Raw genomic sequence first — 17102 nt, 5'->3', positions numbered from 1 at the left:
TGCTTTCTTTCCATGCCCTTTGATGAAATTTGGAGTCATTGCCAGTTGAAGGAAGATAAATATTGTCTAGATTCTTTGTGGCGAGTCATCTAAGTATGGCAAAATTGGGCATTTTCTAGACATTCCAAACTTTAAGAATAAAAAAGAAAGTAGTTCATATTTTAAGTGATGATATTATCAGGCTGAATATCCTGATGTGTGGGATTAGAGCAATAAGCCTTGGAATGCAAAGAAATATTACTAAGAATTCTGTTTTTATGGCCACAAAAAGTAGCAGTGTATAATTTCCTCTGTGATCCATTCAGCTGACATATACAAAAACCTGAGTATGCTCTAATGGCTTGGAATCCTTCCCTTGCTGTTACCACAATTTTAAAAAAAATGAGGGCTCTTCTCCATTTGTTGCAGCAATCAGGACAGCCTTTGTCAGATACCAAACTCGGGTGGAGGCCGGCCTGGCACACAGCGTGGTCAGTAAGATGGCCTATGTTAGACATTCCTGCAGGCATAGGGAGGCAGATCAGTGACTGACACTAGCGTCCACCGTCTACCTGACGAGCAACTCAGGAAGGTTCTACCTTGCTTTGCACAAGTGGGCCAACCCTTGAGCCACTGGGGAATGACAGCTGTGGAAATTGAGGGTTGAAGCAAATCAACTCCCTATAGGCATTTAAAAAATAGCAGACATGTTTTTCCCTATAAGCCAGGGCGCGCAGAAAAGTTCAGTTCCTTTTTGGATGCAGGCTAAGTCCAGCACAGGAAGTTCCTCTAGAGGGCCTAGAGCTTAACCTGCCCAACCATTGCAGGGTCTTCATTCTTGCCGGGCTCTGCTCTGCCTCAGTCATTCTCATTAGGGCCACTCTGTCCTTGATGCCTGAATGTTCCATTTATTTATCAAGTAAGGGAGGAGCCTGGGCTCTAAGATGAAAAAGGCATGATATGACATTATCTCGAGGTTTGAAGAAAAAGCCACGCAGGACTCATTCTCACTAGAGCCATAGCTTATAGCATAAAAACAAACAGGTAGAAAAGTAAGTGCCAAGAATTCCAAAGAAGAAAAAGTAAATAAATCCCTTAAATCAAAATATGTACTTAGGATATTATTCTGTTTCACGAACATATTCCCCGTAAAACTCCCCTGCAGGGCACTGGATATGACTGTTTATCTGGGATTCTTTCATCCACCACCCACATAGTTTTCACCAAACCTCCCATTGACCAAACTTTCTCAAAACCCCCATGGCAATGTAAACCCTAGAGGGCAGGGAATTTTATCTGCTCTGCTCACTAATGACACCTAGGAACTCTAAGCATGCCTGTACACAGTGGTTACTTAATCACTACTTGTTGAATAAATGAATAAAATAATAATAACATCTGCAGTGTGATAAGATGTAATAGGTCGCAGAGCACATGCACATCTATTTCCTCACTTACTCTCCACAGTAATCCTGTGCGGTAGGGTTTTATTCTCATCTTCATTTCATAGGAGAAGAAGACAGTGTTCGGCTACTGCCTAAAGTAGCTATACTAACAGTTCAGCATGTACTAATTGGGAGGCAATTCCAGCTCATCCAGTTCCCATCCCATGCTTCCTCCTCCTCCTTACAACTAAGTGTGGCCTGGCTGACACATCCCTATGGCTTCGTTTCAGGTGGGTCTTTTTCGCAAGTCAGGAGTGAAGTCTCGAATCCATGCCCTACGCCAAATGAATGAGAACTTCCCTGAGAACGTCAACTATGAAGACCAGTCTGCTTATGACGTGGCGGATATGGTGAAACAGTTCTTCCGGGACCTCCCTGAGCCTCTTTTCACCAACAAGCTCAGCGAGACCTTCCTCCACATCTATCAGTGTAAGTGGAAATAATGAGATTGGTGTTCTCGTGGGCATCCTTCCACTGTAACGAAAATAATTCCCTATAGATTGAGTTTTAATTATACGAATAACACATCAATCCATAAAGATGAATGTAATCCTGTTCTCCTCTACAGAAGTAACTTTTGCTCAAAGTTTGGTATGGAAATCCACAGGCCATTTGTTTATGCATTTGAAAATACCTTTTTGACATCAAAATATTCCTTCTCAAGAGAGTTTTGTGTACGATCTAAAACAAACTTCCAATACATTTACAAAAATTTAAAATGAAAAGTGACACAATAGAAGTTGTTTTATATATAGGTATTTATTAAAACTTCTTCAATTTTTTAAAAAAGTAAGCATTTCTTTGGGATATAGGAAATTCAAAGTGACATGAATTAAAATGACAGCAAATAAAAACAAATGTATTTTAGTACAATGCATCTTCATTGGTGAAAAGTAAGCACACTTTTCATTAAGCTTAAATGAACTTATTTGTATTTTCACTTGGATTTTTTTTAATGATGTTGTCAGCAAAGCCTGTATAATTAAAATAATCCCTGAAAATAACAATTATTGATTAAGCAGCATATCCTACTATAAGTGGTTGCAATAGGGTTATTAGAAATAAACACGTGGGCTGGGCATGGTGGCTCACACCTGTAATCCTAGCACTTTGGGAGGTCGAGGTGGTTGGATTGTCTGAGGTCAGGAGTTCAAGACCAGCCTGGCCAACATGGTGAAACCACATCTCTACTAAAAATACAAAAATTAGCTAGGCATGGTGGCCAGTGCCTAAAATCCCAGCTATTTGGGAGGCTGAGGCAGGAGAATTGCTTGAACCCGGGAGGCAGAGGTTGCAGTGAGTGAAGATCGGGCCACTGAACTCCAGCCTGGGTGACAGAGCGAAACTCCGTCTAAGAAAAAAAAAGAAGGAAATTAAACTTGTGACTCTTTGCTAGATATGACAATGTTAACATTATGAATTATTTTGATGGCCCAGATCCCAATTCATGGGGGAAAAAAAGCCATTTGGCCCATGGACTTTGAGTTTTGAGTTTTCAGCAAAATATGCCTGAAATGGACCTTGACATGGACTTGATCCAATCTGAAGAATATCCGTGCTATAGAGAATTCTGTATAAAATGTGTTTAAGGAGTCCATGATACTGCAAACTCAGGAAGGATTATAATCAGAACCACTTGTGAAAACAGATTAAGGTGGCAACCCACTAAGTAAACATTAGTTTTTCAAAGTAAGTAGGTTAAGTCAAATTAGTGACACAAGTTGCTAGAGCCCAAACAGGGAGTTCTTGATGTTGTTGCTGTGAGAGGTTGAACTGCATTTTTCAATTAAGCCTCCCTTATGGTTTGGAAGTATCAGATACGAATCTTTACATTTAATCAGTTCTTGGGCTAAAGTTGACACTAGTCTAAGGCTAAAGCCACATTACTTGAAAGAAATAAATGTCTTTGGCCCTTTCTGAGTCACAAGCAAGCAGCCAGATCAAAGCAGGCTTTATTTTAGCTAAGCAAACATTTACAGAGTGTGGCTTCTGTACCGGGCACCGTGCTGAGCATGGCAGAGCATATGGATGGATGAGACTCACTCTCTGATCTTAAGGATCTTACAATAAGGGAGATGAGGCATGAACATAAATAACTCCAACACTACAAAGTTGGAGAAGTTCCATAGAAAGGTTACAGAAAAGTCCAAGGAGAGAGAGATAAAGAATGAGGGCTTCACGGAGGAAGTGACAACTGAAGGCTGACATATGTGAGGAACACATTTTGGGTACCTGCTCTGCAGATAGCATAAACTGATGTCAAGAGAGCCCAGGGTATTCATCTGGCTTGCATGTATGGCAGATGTACAGAGTGACACCAAATGACACTGAAAACGACACTGGGGCCATAAAGGAAGGACATTGAATATTAGGGCAAGGAGTGTATGCTTGATTCATTAAGCATCGGGGAACTGTCGGGTGTTGTTGAGGGACTTATTTTCTAGACATTCCAAACTTTAAGAATAAAAAAGAAAGTAATTCATATTACTTTACAGTTACAATGTTCTCAGCTGTAAAGACGGAACCAGATATCCAACGAACAGTCGTTTAAACAATAAGTACATTTTATTATCTCACATAATTCCAGAGTTGGGTATCCCACAGCTCAGTGATGCCAGGGCTAAAGTCAGCCTCTCTTGACTTTCCCTTTAAGGTCACAGTATAATTGTCACAACTTATATTTATCAGGTCTTCACAAAATCACATTCCAAGGCAAGAAGAGAGTGACTGCACTTCTCCTTGGCCATGTATCTCTTTTTATCAAGGACATACGTCTTACAGAAGCTCTTAGCATTTTTCTTGGTCCCCTCAGGCAGAAGTGGCTTACTTCTTAAACCAAACACTGAAAAAGAAGACCTGGGATACCAGTTTTGGTTTAGGGCAGGTTTGGGTCTGAGGGAGGGACCCATTTCCCTGAGTATATTGCAGCTCACACCTGAGCAGAACATGTGCTTTCTTAATGAGGAAGAAGAGAAGAATGGGAATTGAGTAAGTGGCCAGCCTTGTATCTGCCACAGGGAGAAAGTCCATCAGCACCGTGTGATTGACCCAGGAATCTGGAAGTGGTGCACAAGAGGCACTGAACTGGACGAGCATGGAGGCTCAGGGAGTCAGCATACTAATCAAGGTTCTGAATTGCCTGCAGGGACTTCCAGCAGTGAGACTGAAGAGAAGACATTCCATGCATAGACTCTAGAGTCAAAGTTTCCAAACTGCTACTGTGGCAGAGAGGAACGGTTCCTCCTCCAGTCCTCCAGAGAAGTTCTGTTTTCAGCTATGCCACTTCTTGGGCTTTTGTCAAATGATGAAGTACATTGGAGTGTTCGATGGGTAATGAAAATATTTGAGTCCTACCCATCTGGAGGAGGGAGAAGGATGGAGGAGTCAAAGACAACCATAAGGCTTTAAGGCCTCATGATTGAAAGAAGTGGAAATTGGAGAGCAGAAGGGTTCAGAATCCACAGGATTCTGAATTTGAGGTGCCAGGATCTCCCATATGATTGCAAATTATCCACACTTAAAAATTCAAACCTAGAATCATCCCCTGAGAGTCAGCCACGTGGTATGTAACAGAAAGCTGAAAGAGCATAGGATCCAAAACAAATGCTGAATTTAGGTATTTCAAGCATTTTTAGTAAATAATAATAATAATAACAATAATGGACAGGAAGTATTTTCGGAGGGATAAAAGAATAAGTGAATAGAAAGGAAACTGAGAAAACAAATAGAGATGACAGGCAACTCTTCAAAAATGATGGCTGGGAAAAAAATGTTGGCATGGAAAAGCAGCTTAGTAAAGTTAAACAATGTATACACACTGGACACCTTACCTGGAGCAGCATATTTAAAACAATTCAGCGGCTCAAGCACCTCTCACAAGCTTGAGATCATTAGTACCATCTGTTTCTGCTCCACCCCAAGCGAGAGTAAGAAAATTGGTTTGCTATAATTTTAACGAAATGGCTCTTCTCTGTGAACCCCAGGTATATCTCATGCCAGTACACAGCGGACATGCTGGGAGGAGTGGGGACAGGTTTCAGACCGCTGAAGGCATGCTCAGGCTTTTCCAGGAACTTGGATTTGCTAATCAGGGCCAGAGTGTGGTCAGCCTTGGGATGTGACGTCACGCCTCTGGCATGGGAATGTAGGCGAATCCAGCATCCATAGCCCCCTGGGACCACAAAGCCTGGGGCCAGCCAGGATCCCCACAGAAGGTCACACCTCAGCCCTTCTAGAACAGCCAGCTCTGAGTTTGTTTTTATCATGCGCTCCTGCCAGTAGCAAATATCTGAATGTGTATTTATGTTTAGTAATATAAATATACTGGATATACCATAATGTACTATGCACATTATAAAGCACCCCCGATCAGTATTTTTAATGGGTAAGAGAAAAGATAAACACACATGGGAGTGCTAATGATTTCTTCTCACACCTCAAGAGACTGTCAGGAGCACACCTCCCCACCCCTGGAGAGTGCAGACACCCTAGTGTGGAGGCCCCCGTACCAGAACATGGCATTTTAAGAAAGACAACAGTGTCGACAGAAGCAAGCTCACGACAGTGTCTTTCGCAGTGAGAGGACTAAACTGATCACTAAATAAACACAGCCACGGATGGGAGCAGCAAAAGACAGCACCTATCACTCATTTGGTGTGGTTTTCCACTTAGTTCACCTCATATTGTTGGAACCAATTCCCTGGTAAGCCTGCATAACCGGCAACCACCACCATGAGGACCACCTTCAAGGATGATGGGACTGAGAAGGGCCAGATATCCCCCATAACCTTAGGCAGCCTGGTTTTTCTTCTCCAAGCACAGCCTCAATTTCCATAAACCCCAAGATTATGGAACAGGTGACGCTGGGTCTCCACATGAAGTCAATAGCAGGCATCCTGCAAAGCAAGCCTGGGAGATTTGTAGGAAAAAGGAAGAGGTACAGGCTTCCCTTCGAGAAGCTGACCCTCTAGGAATGAGGTCAGAGGTCGCAGCAGCTCAACACCACTCCCGGTGAATCGTGCAGCACTGCCATCATGGCCTGGCTGGCAGGGGTGGAGAAAGGCAAGGCAAGGCTCCTGTTCCCTAACCCAGTGGTTTTCAAACCATGTCCCACGGAGCCCTGGGCATCCTGAAAGGGGCTTCCCAAACTGTTTGTCAGGGAGGATGGGCAAGAGGGATGCCAGGTTGACAGAGTCCTAATCACCAACTTCACCCAGAAGCCCTCTGAAAGCAGGTGAGTGGGTTCATTGCTCAGAATACAGAAAGCCAGGATGGTGGTGCCCCTTTCTAAACCCTGCTTGGCCATTGAGACTGCGGGATCCAGAGTTCAGTTGCAAGGGTTGGGACTCAGCTCTGCCTCCCATGAGCTGCAAGGCCTCAGCAATTACTGACTTCTTTGTGCCTTTCCTGCTGCTCTGGTTGTTGTTGGTGGTGATGACTCTGGGTGTACGTTCGCACCAGGGAGGTGGAGCTTACACAATGCCTCCCAGCTGGCTCTTTCTGTGTCTGCTCCTCCAATGACCTGGCATCCACTTTTCCTCAGATGTCTCCAAAGAGCAGCGGCTGCAGGCCGTGCAGGCTGCCATCCTGCTACTGGCCGACGAGAACAGGGAGGTCCTGCAGACGCTCTTGTGTTTCCTGAATGACGTCGTCAACTTGGTGGAAGAGAATCAGATGACGCCCATGAACCTGGCAGTGTGTCTGGCCCCCTCCCTCTTTCATCTTAATTTATTGAAGAAAGAAAGCTCTCCACGGTGGGTTTTTTCCTCAGTAACAACAGTAATCCCAAAGCAGGCATTCCCACAGTTTATAAGACTGGATGGATGGATGGATGGATGGATGGATGGATGGATGGATGGATAGATAGATATGAATGGATATATTGATAGAGAGACAGATTATAGATAGGTAGGTAGATAGATCGACGATAGATTGATAAATTAGATAATAGATGACAGCTAAATAGATAGATGATAAATAGATGATAGATGATAAAGAGAGGATTGATAGGTACATAATAGAGAAAGATAGATAATAGATTACAGATAGATAAAACATGTCTCCATGCTACATTTCAACTTCAGGATTTGTCAACACTCTTTTCATAATCAGAAAATCTTGTGAGGCACCCTAATTCACGGGGCTCAGATTCATAGAATTATTGAGCTAGCATTGAAGAATGCCAGCTGTGATGCAGAAAGCTTGAGTTTTGTGTTGTCTGTGTGAGTGAGGAGAAAAATATACACACAGTAGTATTTTACAATCTTTAGAAGGCTATATTTAAGACCAAAGCACAGGAGCTTGCAGTTAAGGGGCTTGAAACTTTGGAAAAATAGATTAATTTCATCCCCCGCTGTTCTTCCTGCCCTTTTAGTTTTCCAAGATGTTTCCTTGTGAACTGTCAGACTGTTAGCCTGATTCAGAATATCTAAGATATGTGATCATTGTTTTTATTTGGAAACACAAAAGCCTGGGATCTGGACAGCATCTGGGTATAAACAGAAAACAAAAGGGATGAGTTTGGTATTGTGACAAGCTATTTGGTGTGGGATCTGCTTAGCATACTCACATTCAATTACAGAGTCATACAGAAGAAATACGCCACCGGGAAGCCAGATCAAAAGGACCTCAACGAGAATCTGGCAGCAGCTCAGGGGCTCGCGCACATGATCATGGAATGCGACAGACTTTTTGAGGTGAGCAAAAGGCTCGAACCTCCGCCTCCCTAGTCGCTCTTGGAACTAGATAAGACACTTGGGATTGTTGCTACATTGATGGTTTCTATCTGTTTGTTCCTGATTTTACAATGACAATCGCATATGCTATAGCTCTGGTGTTTGCTTACAAGAAAGCTGAGGAGCTAGCTAGACAATTGAGGCTTTGATCAGGAACTCATACCCTTGGTATGAAGACCTGATGGTTTTCATGCAAACAGTTGCATCACCTGCCATTGTCAGGTTCAAGGCCAGTCAGCCAATTATGTGCTATTTGATTTTACCTTGGGACTTGATTAGGTTAAACATCTGTGTGTGTGTGTGTGTAATACTGAGGGATCTTTGTTGCTAAGAACCAATGACAGCTTATGAATACAGCCACAGATATGTAAAAGAAGTAAGTGAACCAGACTTGTGGCATACTTTTGTGATAGAATTGGCATTTGTCAATGGGAAAAGTGTGCTAAAAAAGTAAAGCTATTCCCAAGTCCTGTTTGATGTTTCCCTTCACAAGTCTATCTGTTTTAAGTCTTATTCACGGTGGGTAAAGCTGTCTGAGCCCACATTTTGCCGAACTGAATAAAAAGACATTAAAGGTAAAATAAAAGGGAAATGGAAAGAATAAAGGGGAAGTCATTGCAATGTTTTGAATAATAAATACAGCCTCAGAAACATATTTGTATTTCCTGACTTTAGGAAGGCCCCTCCCGTCCTTGGCAGTGATCTTAGGAAAACATCTCCGGCCGTGTGGCCCTCGGCCCGTGGCTCAGAGCCGGGTTGTGGGTGAAATGGCTTTGCTTTCTGAGTCTCAGCGTTTCTTTGGCTCAGTGTGTTGCCCTTTCGTGCATCCGTTGGTCTAGGTTCCACACGAGTTGGTGGCCCAGTCTCGTAACTCGTATGTGGAGGCTGAGCTCCACGTGCCCACCCTGGAAGAACTGGGGACGCAGCTGGAGGAGAGCGGGGCAACTTCCCACACTTACCTGAATCATCTCATCCAGGGCCTCCAGAAAGAAGCCAAGGAGAAGTTCAAGGGATGGGTCACGTGCTCCAGCACAGACAATACAGATCTTGCTTTCAAAAAGGTAATCTCAGAGGATGGAAAAAGATCACCCCAGAAAGCCACAGCTAACCATCAGACATGTGTTTTTGCACTGAAAACAGCTGCTGTGTCCACAGGGCTTGGCACACACATGGACAGTTGAGGCACATGAACCACTCAAAGACTCAGTCCAGAGATCTGTTGCGTATAATCAGAGAGTAAACCATGGAGCCAGACAGCTGGATCCCGGTCCTGGCTCTACCCCTTAGCTGTGTGATGTTGGGCAAGTCACACACCTCTCTGTGCCTCCGTTTTCCCGTCTGTAAAATGGGCATTGTAAGAGGACCACTGTCAGAGGAAGGCTGATTTTAAAACCAAATGGCTTAGAATAGTGCCTGGCACACAGTAACCACCGGGTGTGCTGGTGATGATTATTTTTATCATCATTATTATTCTTTTAAGCTTAAGGACTAAAATGTTAAACCTGAGGTATGTAGCATCTCTCTCAATTTACAGAATCAGTGATGGTTTTTGAACACCCAGCAAAGTATGACAGAAAAACTAAAAGCCCAAACAAAAAATGTTGGACCCATTTCCCAGACAGCCTCTTCAGCTTCTGATGTTGTGTTTCCCAAGGTGGGCGACGGGAACCCCCTGAAGCTGTGGAAGGCTTCTGTGGAGGTGGAAGCGCCCCCTTCGGTGGTCCTGAACCGCGTGCTGAGAGAGCGCCACCTGTGGGACGAGGACTTTGTGCAGTGGAAGGTTGTGGAGACTCTAGATAGGCAAACAGAGATCTACCAGTACGTGCTGAACAGCATGGCCCCCCATCCTTCCAGAGACTTCGTGGTTCTCAGGTGAGCCTGACTCTAGGGTTTATGATGTTCTGTTCCAAAGGCAGGACACGAGCTGTAGATGTGAGCACTTCCTGGTGGCTCCCACCGAAGTCCAGCCTCCATGGGGAACACTAAGCCGGCTCTTGTTTCCCTCAGTGACATCTGAGTTTTCTGTGTTGATGCCTGACTTCCTGTGTCTTTTCACCCAGTCTACAGCTCTGCCTGGGCTCTCTGATTGCCCCTCTCCTCGTGGAGCACACAGTTTATTAGGCCATAAATATTATTCATTTCCTCAGAGCAGACGGCCCAGAAAAGCTGCTGTTTGTCCAGTTGCACTTTCTGCCAAATTATGCAAATGGATCTGACTGGCTTTTCTTCTGATTTTGTTTTTCTCCCCTGGGAAAGTGTGTAACTCTCACGGCTGGGGTAGGCATGACTTCAGAACCCATCATCTTTTTAACTTCAGATGCTCATAGCTAGTTGCCACGCTCAGAAACCTTGGCATTGCCCTGGAGGTCCAGAAAAGGCTTGCTGATTCTGTGTCTGCCAAGGAAATATTGCTTCTGATTGAGGTAAGGGTTGAGTTCCAGACCCCTGCTCTCGGAGTTTGGAAGGGGATGCTCAACCAATCATAGAAAGTTTGCACAGTAGAGATGCAGCATTGCATCAGCCAGAACAGAAATCGAGGGTACTAAAGAACCTGAATAAAAGGTAATTAGATCAATATATCCTTTTTTATTGAAAATCTTGGCAAACTCTGTCTCATGTCACAGATCAGCAATGTAAAAAGAACCTATTGTGAAACTCCCAAATGTATATTTAAAACACTTTATGAAACCAGTTTTGATGGCAAACTAAAGGTTACTTTTCACATGAGCTCTTTATGACTTTGGAATTGGCCCTTGGAACCTTGACTTTTAAAGGTCAGTTTTCCCCAAATAATACATGGATTTATCTCTGCTTCCTTGGGATCCTGGTGGAGAATGCTGGCAGTTTATAAGGGTGGCATAGTACCAAAGTTATTAGGACATGAGTCATCTGGTAGAATTCAACTTCATGCTTTCACTCCACAAGGGGAAAGCTGAATAGCTGTTTCAGGATGGCTGCCACAGGAATGGGGCCATGCCATAGCGTGCCTCCTCCCTCCCTCCAGAGGAGGCTGAGGGCCTGAGTCTGTGTGTGGAACCTCCCTCCTTCCATCCATCCAGCAACCCCACCAGCCTGCTATTTATCAGTGCTTCATTCCGTCACGACCACGTGCCAGGCACTGTGATAGGCTCTGGGTATGCCAGGTGAATGCAGAAAGCCACTCTCCTGCTCCCTTGGGGTTTGTAGTTCACTGGGGAAAGGCCATAAAAAATAAGAAAGGGAGATGGGCTGACTTATCCTGGGAGGTATGAGATAGGGAGATAGTAAGGGATGGAATTTTAATTAGAATGGTCAGGGCGGGGTCTCGCTGCACTGATTTTTATCCAAGACTTGAAGAAGTGGAGTGGACCGTGAGGCCCTGAAGGAGAAGAGATACAGTCCTCCACGGGCTAACAATGAACCAGATCTGGTTCCTAACAACAGGAATTCCTTATGTGTAGGATACAAGGAGGTGGAAAGTGACGAGTGTGGTGAGGAGGCACAGGGCTGAGATGCCTCCTGTCTTCAGAGCATCTTCCAGTCTAGTCTAGCACGTATGAGGCTGGTCACCTTTCAGGATTGCTGCATTTGTCTCTCACGTCACACCCGTTGCTAGCTCCTTGGGAGCTTCCGCTGAGAGATGCTGGAGATTCTCCCATTTATTCTGACAAACCTTTACAACTTTCAGTCGTCACGATTTATCACATCGTCGTTCGTGAAAAGAGGAGTCACAGCATGGAAGTCGCTGAGCGTTTGTGTGGGGCTTGGTTATTCCCAAGTTCTTGTCAAGCACATATCACCATTTCTCTTCCTGGTGTAGGAGGACAGGCTGAAATCATGGAGGAGATAGCTTAGTAAGGGAATAGAATTTGCGGAGTAAATCATGGGAATTCTAATAATACGATCTATTACTATAGATCCCTGGGGCAGAAAGGTAAGTTAGAAGTGGTTACACAGATGTTCGCATAGCTCCTGACTCCCATTCACAACCTTTTTTCAAGGGGTAGCCACCTCTGCTTGAATAGCTCCAGGAACAGGGAACTCACTGCCTCCCAGGGCAGCCCATTTCATTTCTGAACAGTGCACATTGTTAGACAGTGCTTCTCTCCTGCACAGAAATGTGCCTATCTCTGCCTGCTGGAGTCAAATCAACCATATTCACTTCTTCTCCCACTCAAGAGCCTCTCAAGTATATGAAGACAATAAGCAGGCCCACATATGTTTCCTTTCCTTCAAGCTAAGCGTACCAGTTCACTTCTCCTTGAGCATCCCCTCCTCCAGGAAGCCTTCTCCATATTCCTCCCGTAGCCCCCTCCGTGTGATCCCAGAGCCCTCCATGCATAACCTTATCAGTGCATTTACCTCGGTGCTTTTAGAATTCTGGTTAGAGTGTCAGTTTTTCCTCCTGGACTGTGTCTATCTTTATGTGCTTGGTGTCTTCTCAGAGCCTGGCATATCTAGGTGCTTAATTGATGTCTGCCGAATGAATCGAATGGGTGAATTCTAATTCCTAAACTGTAAAACCACCGCTATGAGAATGGGCAGGAGCCTCCACGGCCAAGCAGAGCTGGCAGTTCCAAATGCAGATCTGAAAGCTGCAAGACCGTTTCTGGCCTCAAAGTCCCAGACTGAGATCCTTGCTTTGAAATTCTCTGTATAAACTTTACACAAGCTTATGAAAGCCATTAGCTTAATCTAAGTCAGTCACTAGCATTGGAGTCTCAGCCCAGGTTGTTGGCAGAAAAATATAAACACAAACCTTAGCTCTGTGTTCAGGTTCTTCTTCCTCCCTCCATCATGACTCTGATGTGTGGATTGTTTTGCTACAGGACCTGGAAGACTGATTTGCCCAAAGGAATGTGTACCCTGGTGTCGCTCTCTGTGGAGCACGAGGAAGCCCAGCTCCTGGGTGGCGTGCGAGCAGTGGTGATGGACTCGCAGTACTTGATAGAACCGTGTGGCTCTGGCAAGTCGAGACTGACTCACATCTGCAGGATAGACCTGAAGTAAGTGCTGACTCCCCTCATGGCAGGCTCAGATCTTGGGAGTCTCAGCTTGTACAGTACATCCAGCAGGGATGTCAACTTGATTTCTTATTTCACGGTATTTGTTTCCTCATTGCCATTAGCGTGCTTTCCTAGGTGGCTACGTATGCCTCCCCTCTGTCTTCCCCCCTTTCCTGAAATTCTGCACCTCTTTGCCTTTTTTTATTTTCTGTTTTATGCCCACTTATATTTCTGTCTTTCTCCCATGAAACACACACCAACAACAGAGCCTGACACATAGTAGGTACTCAGTAAATCAGAGTTCCCTTCTCTTGTGTTTCGTTTTGAGACAAGTTCTCGCTGTGTTGCCCAGGCTGGAGTACAGTGGCACCATCAGGGCTCACTGCAACCTCCACCTCCCGGGCTCACGTGATCCTCCCTCTTCAGCCTCCCCAGTAGCTGGGACTACAGCTGCCCACCACCACACTCAGCTAATTTTTATATGTTTTTGTAGAGACAGGGCCTCACCATGTTGGCCAAGCTGGTCTCGAACTCCCAACCTCAGGTGATTTGTCCACCTCAGCCTCCCAAAGTGCTGGGACTACAGACATGAGCCACCGTGCCCGACCGTGTATTTCTTTTATGCCTGCCCGCTTTTGCTGCTCCCTCTGGTAGTTCTTTGAGAAGAAAATAAATCCAACCCCTCCAAGGCATTCATGGTGCTAAACCCAGTTCTTGGTATGGGGAGACAAAACGGAGTTTTCACAGTAAATTCTGGATTTCATCTGAATCTTTTCATTTTACCCTGAGGTGTTGGTATCATTTGAAAGCACGTGATGAATACTGAAATGAGAGCATGAACACTTAGCAGCCAGGACGTTTTCAAGGCCCCTGATGGCAGAATGAGGTCCTGAGCCCCTTGACACAGCAGCCCGAACTGTGTGCAGGTGCACTGGTCATCGGGGCCCAAGGGCAGCCCTGTCCACCATGACTAATTGCTGTGATTTGAAAAAAACACCTTTCCCACTTCCTTTCTGATTTCTTTCCCCACAGAGGTCACTCCCCAGAATGGTACAGCAAAGGCTTTGGACATCTGTGTGCGGCCGAAGTTGCCAGGATTAGAAACTCTTTCCAGCCCCTCATTGCTGAGGGCCCAGAAACTAAAATCTGAGTTTTCCCCAGTGTGACATCAAACTCAGGGAAGAGGAAACTAAAGTAACGCGTATGGCAGAGAGTGTGCACGTGAGAAAGCGAGAGAAAGAGGAACTGATGGACGTGGTTAATGCCTAAAAATGGAAACGTTAAGAAGTTGGAATGTTGGAGATGCAAGAATTTCCAAGAACTTTCTTAGCCTTCCTGGAGATGGCTATATCCCTACTAATATAATTTTAAAATGAGAACATTTATCTATATTACTTAAAATTAAATGGATTATTCCTTGTGCATTGCCTAATTTGCTATTTAAAGGCTTCTAAGAAGCGTATATACTTAACTGTAAATAAATGTATGTATAGCATATGTACATATGTGTGTATATCTCCATCTTTACTGTATATATGTAAAATACCAATTTTATATAGAATTGTGTGTTTTGAAAAGGACGGTGTCTGACTCAGTGAGTCCCTTCCTCACATAGTTCTTTCCAAGTGGCTCTGGGCCCCATCTCTCCACTGTCCTGTAAGCTGTGCAGAACCTGCTGCTAACACCAAGGTGTGAACATGCCCTGATGCCTAACCAAAGATTAGTTAACCAAAGGAAAAGAACGTTAAAGGAGACTTATGTGTCATTTTGTTTCTGTTATTCAAAAACTGAGAGAGGAGTTCTGGGATAAAGCAGGGAAAGAATAATTACTCCTCCTTAAAGCAAAGCGGAGGGTGAGAAGTCATTACCAAATTTAAGGCTAGATGAGGAGTTGCCACTGGGCCCAGTACGATGGAATTTCCATGAGATACGGACCACTGGAGTCCGTGCGAGTGACTGAAACAGAAGCTATACCTCTCACTCCCATGCCCACCACTACAGACCCCAAGTCGAGATGAATACCATAGCCTTTACTTATTCACAGCCAAAGGAAGCCCCTGTGTTGTCTCAAGTTTTTATAAATACATTTCATAATGTTGTTAAATGTCATTCTATTTGACCAGTGGCCTATTTGGTCACAGTTAATTGGTGTTTCCTTATTGCACTGAATTTAACTTCAGACACCACACAAAGGGAGATGGTGACCATTCCGTTCAAACCCTAGATCATAACAGCTTCAGGGAATTCATATTTTGCTATGTGTAGGATACTCTTAAAATGTAATTCATTAACCTTTTACAATCTGAAAGACAGGGTTTTTAACTAACATAAGACCAAAACTATGTTCTTTGATTAGTTTTAGAAAATATGGTCAGGTTTATTAATTCTTCTGTGTTTCTTCACTAGCCAATCCAACCTACCTATGCATTTGACCCAACCTTATTTATTATTGTACAGACTAAGCAAATTGACTCCCTTTAGCCAACTGCTAATGGATCGAATGTGCTTTTTATTGTAATTCAACAGCAATGGAGAGAAAGATAACTTATTGTGTGTTTGATTTCAGGGAGAGAGATTTTCTTTAGTCATTCATAATAGAGATTGATATGATTTAGCAATGGTGTTGGAGAAAAAAAGAAAAGCAAATGAGTGTTTTCAGGTTTTTTTGTATTATATGCATTTATATAATGTTTCTGTTATCAGCAATGTGCAATTATTTTATTGAGAGGAATAAAAAAGCTTTCTATGAGTTTGATATGGTGCAAGGAAAATCATACAGTTTGAATTATGACCTAGAAATGTTTCATTCCCATGTCTACCTAAGAAGGTAGCAGCAAATCCATAATTTTCCTTTTGGGCAATGCTTTGTGAGCAAAACAAAGTCCCTTCTGCCATAATATCTTTAATTTAACCATATATGCCAGATTACTTTATGTGCATCAGCAAGATCGCTAGTGAAGTTTAGTCCAGCTAAACACTGGTCCTGCTCCTGAGATGGGATCCTACGTGTTTGCAAAACATGATAGGCACACGAGGGTGAGTGGCTTTGTATCGCCCAGAGGGGGGCTTGTCCAGATTTCACATACACATGAATTACCTGGGGATCTTGTGAAACTGCAGACTCTGCTCCAAGTAATCTGGGCTGGGCCTGAGATTCTGCATTTCTCAGGAGTCTCAGGGATGCGTATGCTGCTGGCCTAAAATCACACTCAGAAACGAGGACCTAGAAGATCCCTAAAACAGAATAAAAACAAATGTGATTGTATTTCTGACTCTCCCTCTCTTCGAATTATCTGACTTTTTTGTTTTTGTGCACATAGTAATCATATCACCGCTACATAACAACACGGTGCATCTTTTTTGGAAAAGGGAAAAAAGAGAAAAAACGATGCATCAAGCTTGTTTGTCAAATACCACAGTATTTTATTCATTGTTATCTTGCCAATGGAAATAAAGTACGCTATTGCATTTAAATATTATATTTATACCTCATGTATATTTTTACCTCAATTGTTGGTATCAATCATCAATTGTAAATAAATAATTGCCAAGGCAAATAAATTTATATATATTAAATATTTCCTATTTTCTATAAAATAGATGTTGATTTTCATGCTTCATCTTTACATGGAAAACTTGCTTCATGAGGGAGATTTCTCCCAAGATAGCCTGCCATGACCTTGACTCCTTGGTACCGTCTAGTCACTACTGTCTTCAAATACAAGGAAGTTGTTGTCAACAGACATTCATTATCAGGCTGGGTGCCTTAACCTGGGTCTAAGGGATTAAATTGATGAGTGGGGATTTTTTTTCTTAAATTTAATTGTCCTTAAATCTGGAAGTTATAAAAACACATTCATAATATTTTTATCAAAGGTTTAGTAAACTCTTTAGCTACATTTTTGTTAAGTGAACGAGAAATCAAGATTTGATGAAATGACTTACAGCTGCACTACTAG

At 43.5% G+C, this 17102-nt stretch overlaps 1 protein-coding gene across 7 annotated transcripts in view; it reads left to right on the top strand.

Moving 5' to 3' along the window:
* The window catches only part of STARD13 (StAR related lipid transfer domain containing 13), a 557856-nt gene extending 541116 nt beyond the window's left edge, over positions 1-16740 (top strand). For 5 of the 7 annotated variants that reach the window (XM_005585617.5, XM_005585616.5, XM_005585614.5 and 2 more), the window contains 7 exons: positions 1655-1853; positions 6967-7177; positions 8005-8119; positions 8998-9219; positions 9813-10030; positions 12967-13143; positions 14176-16740. In XM_005585617.5, coding sequence (XP_005585674.3) covers positions 1655-1853; positions 6967-7177; positions 8005-8119; positions 8998-9219; positions 9813-10030; positions 12967-13143; positions 14176-14293 — 1260 coding nt within the window. In that variant the 3' untranslated portion in view covers positions 14294-16740. The remainder of the gene's footprint in view (positions 1-1654; positions 1854-6966; positions 7178-8004; positions 8120-8997; positions 9220-9812; positions 10031-12966; positions 13144-14175) is intronic. The other 2 variants (XM_015439138.4, XM_074021834.1) reach the window with 1 other exon arrangement.
* The last annotated feature ends 362 nt before the right edge of the window (positions 16741-17102 follow it).

Source organism: Macaca fascicularis, chromosome 17 (genome assembly GCF_037993035.2).
Source record: "Macaca fascicularis isolate 582-1 chromosome 17, T2T-MFA8v1.1".
Taxonomy (NCBI): domain Eukaryota; kingdom Metazoa; phylum Chordata; class Mammalia; order Primates; family Cercopithecidae; genus Macaca; species Macaca fascicularis.
The sequence above is the reverse complement of the archived record's forward strand: the minus strand, read 5'-3'. Positions and strand labels throughout refer to the sequence as shown.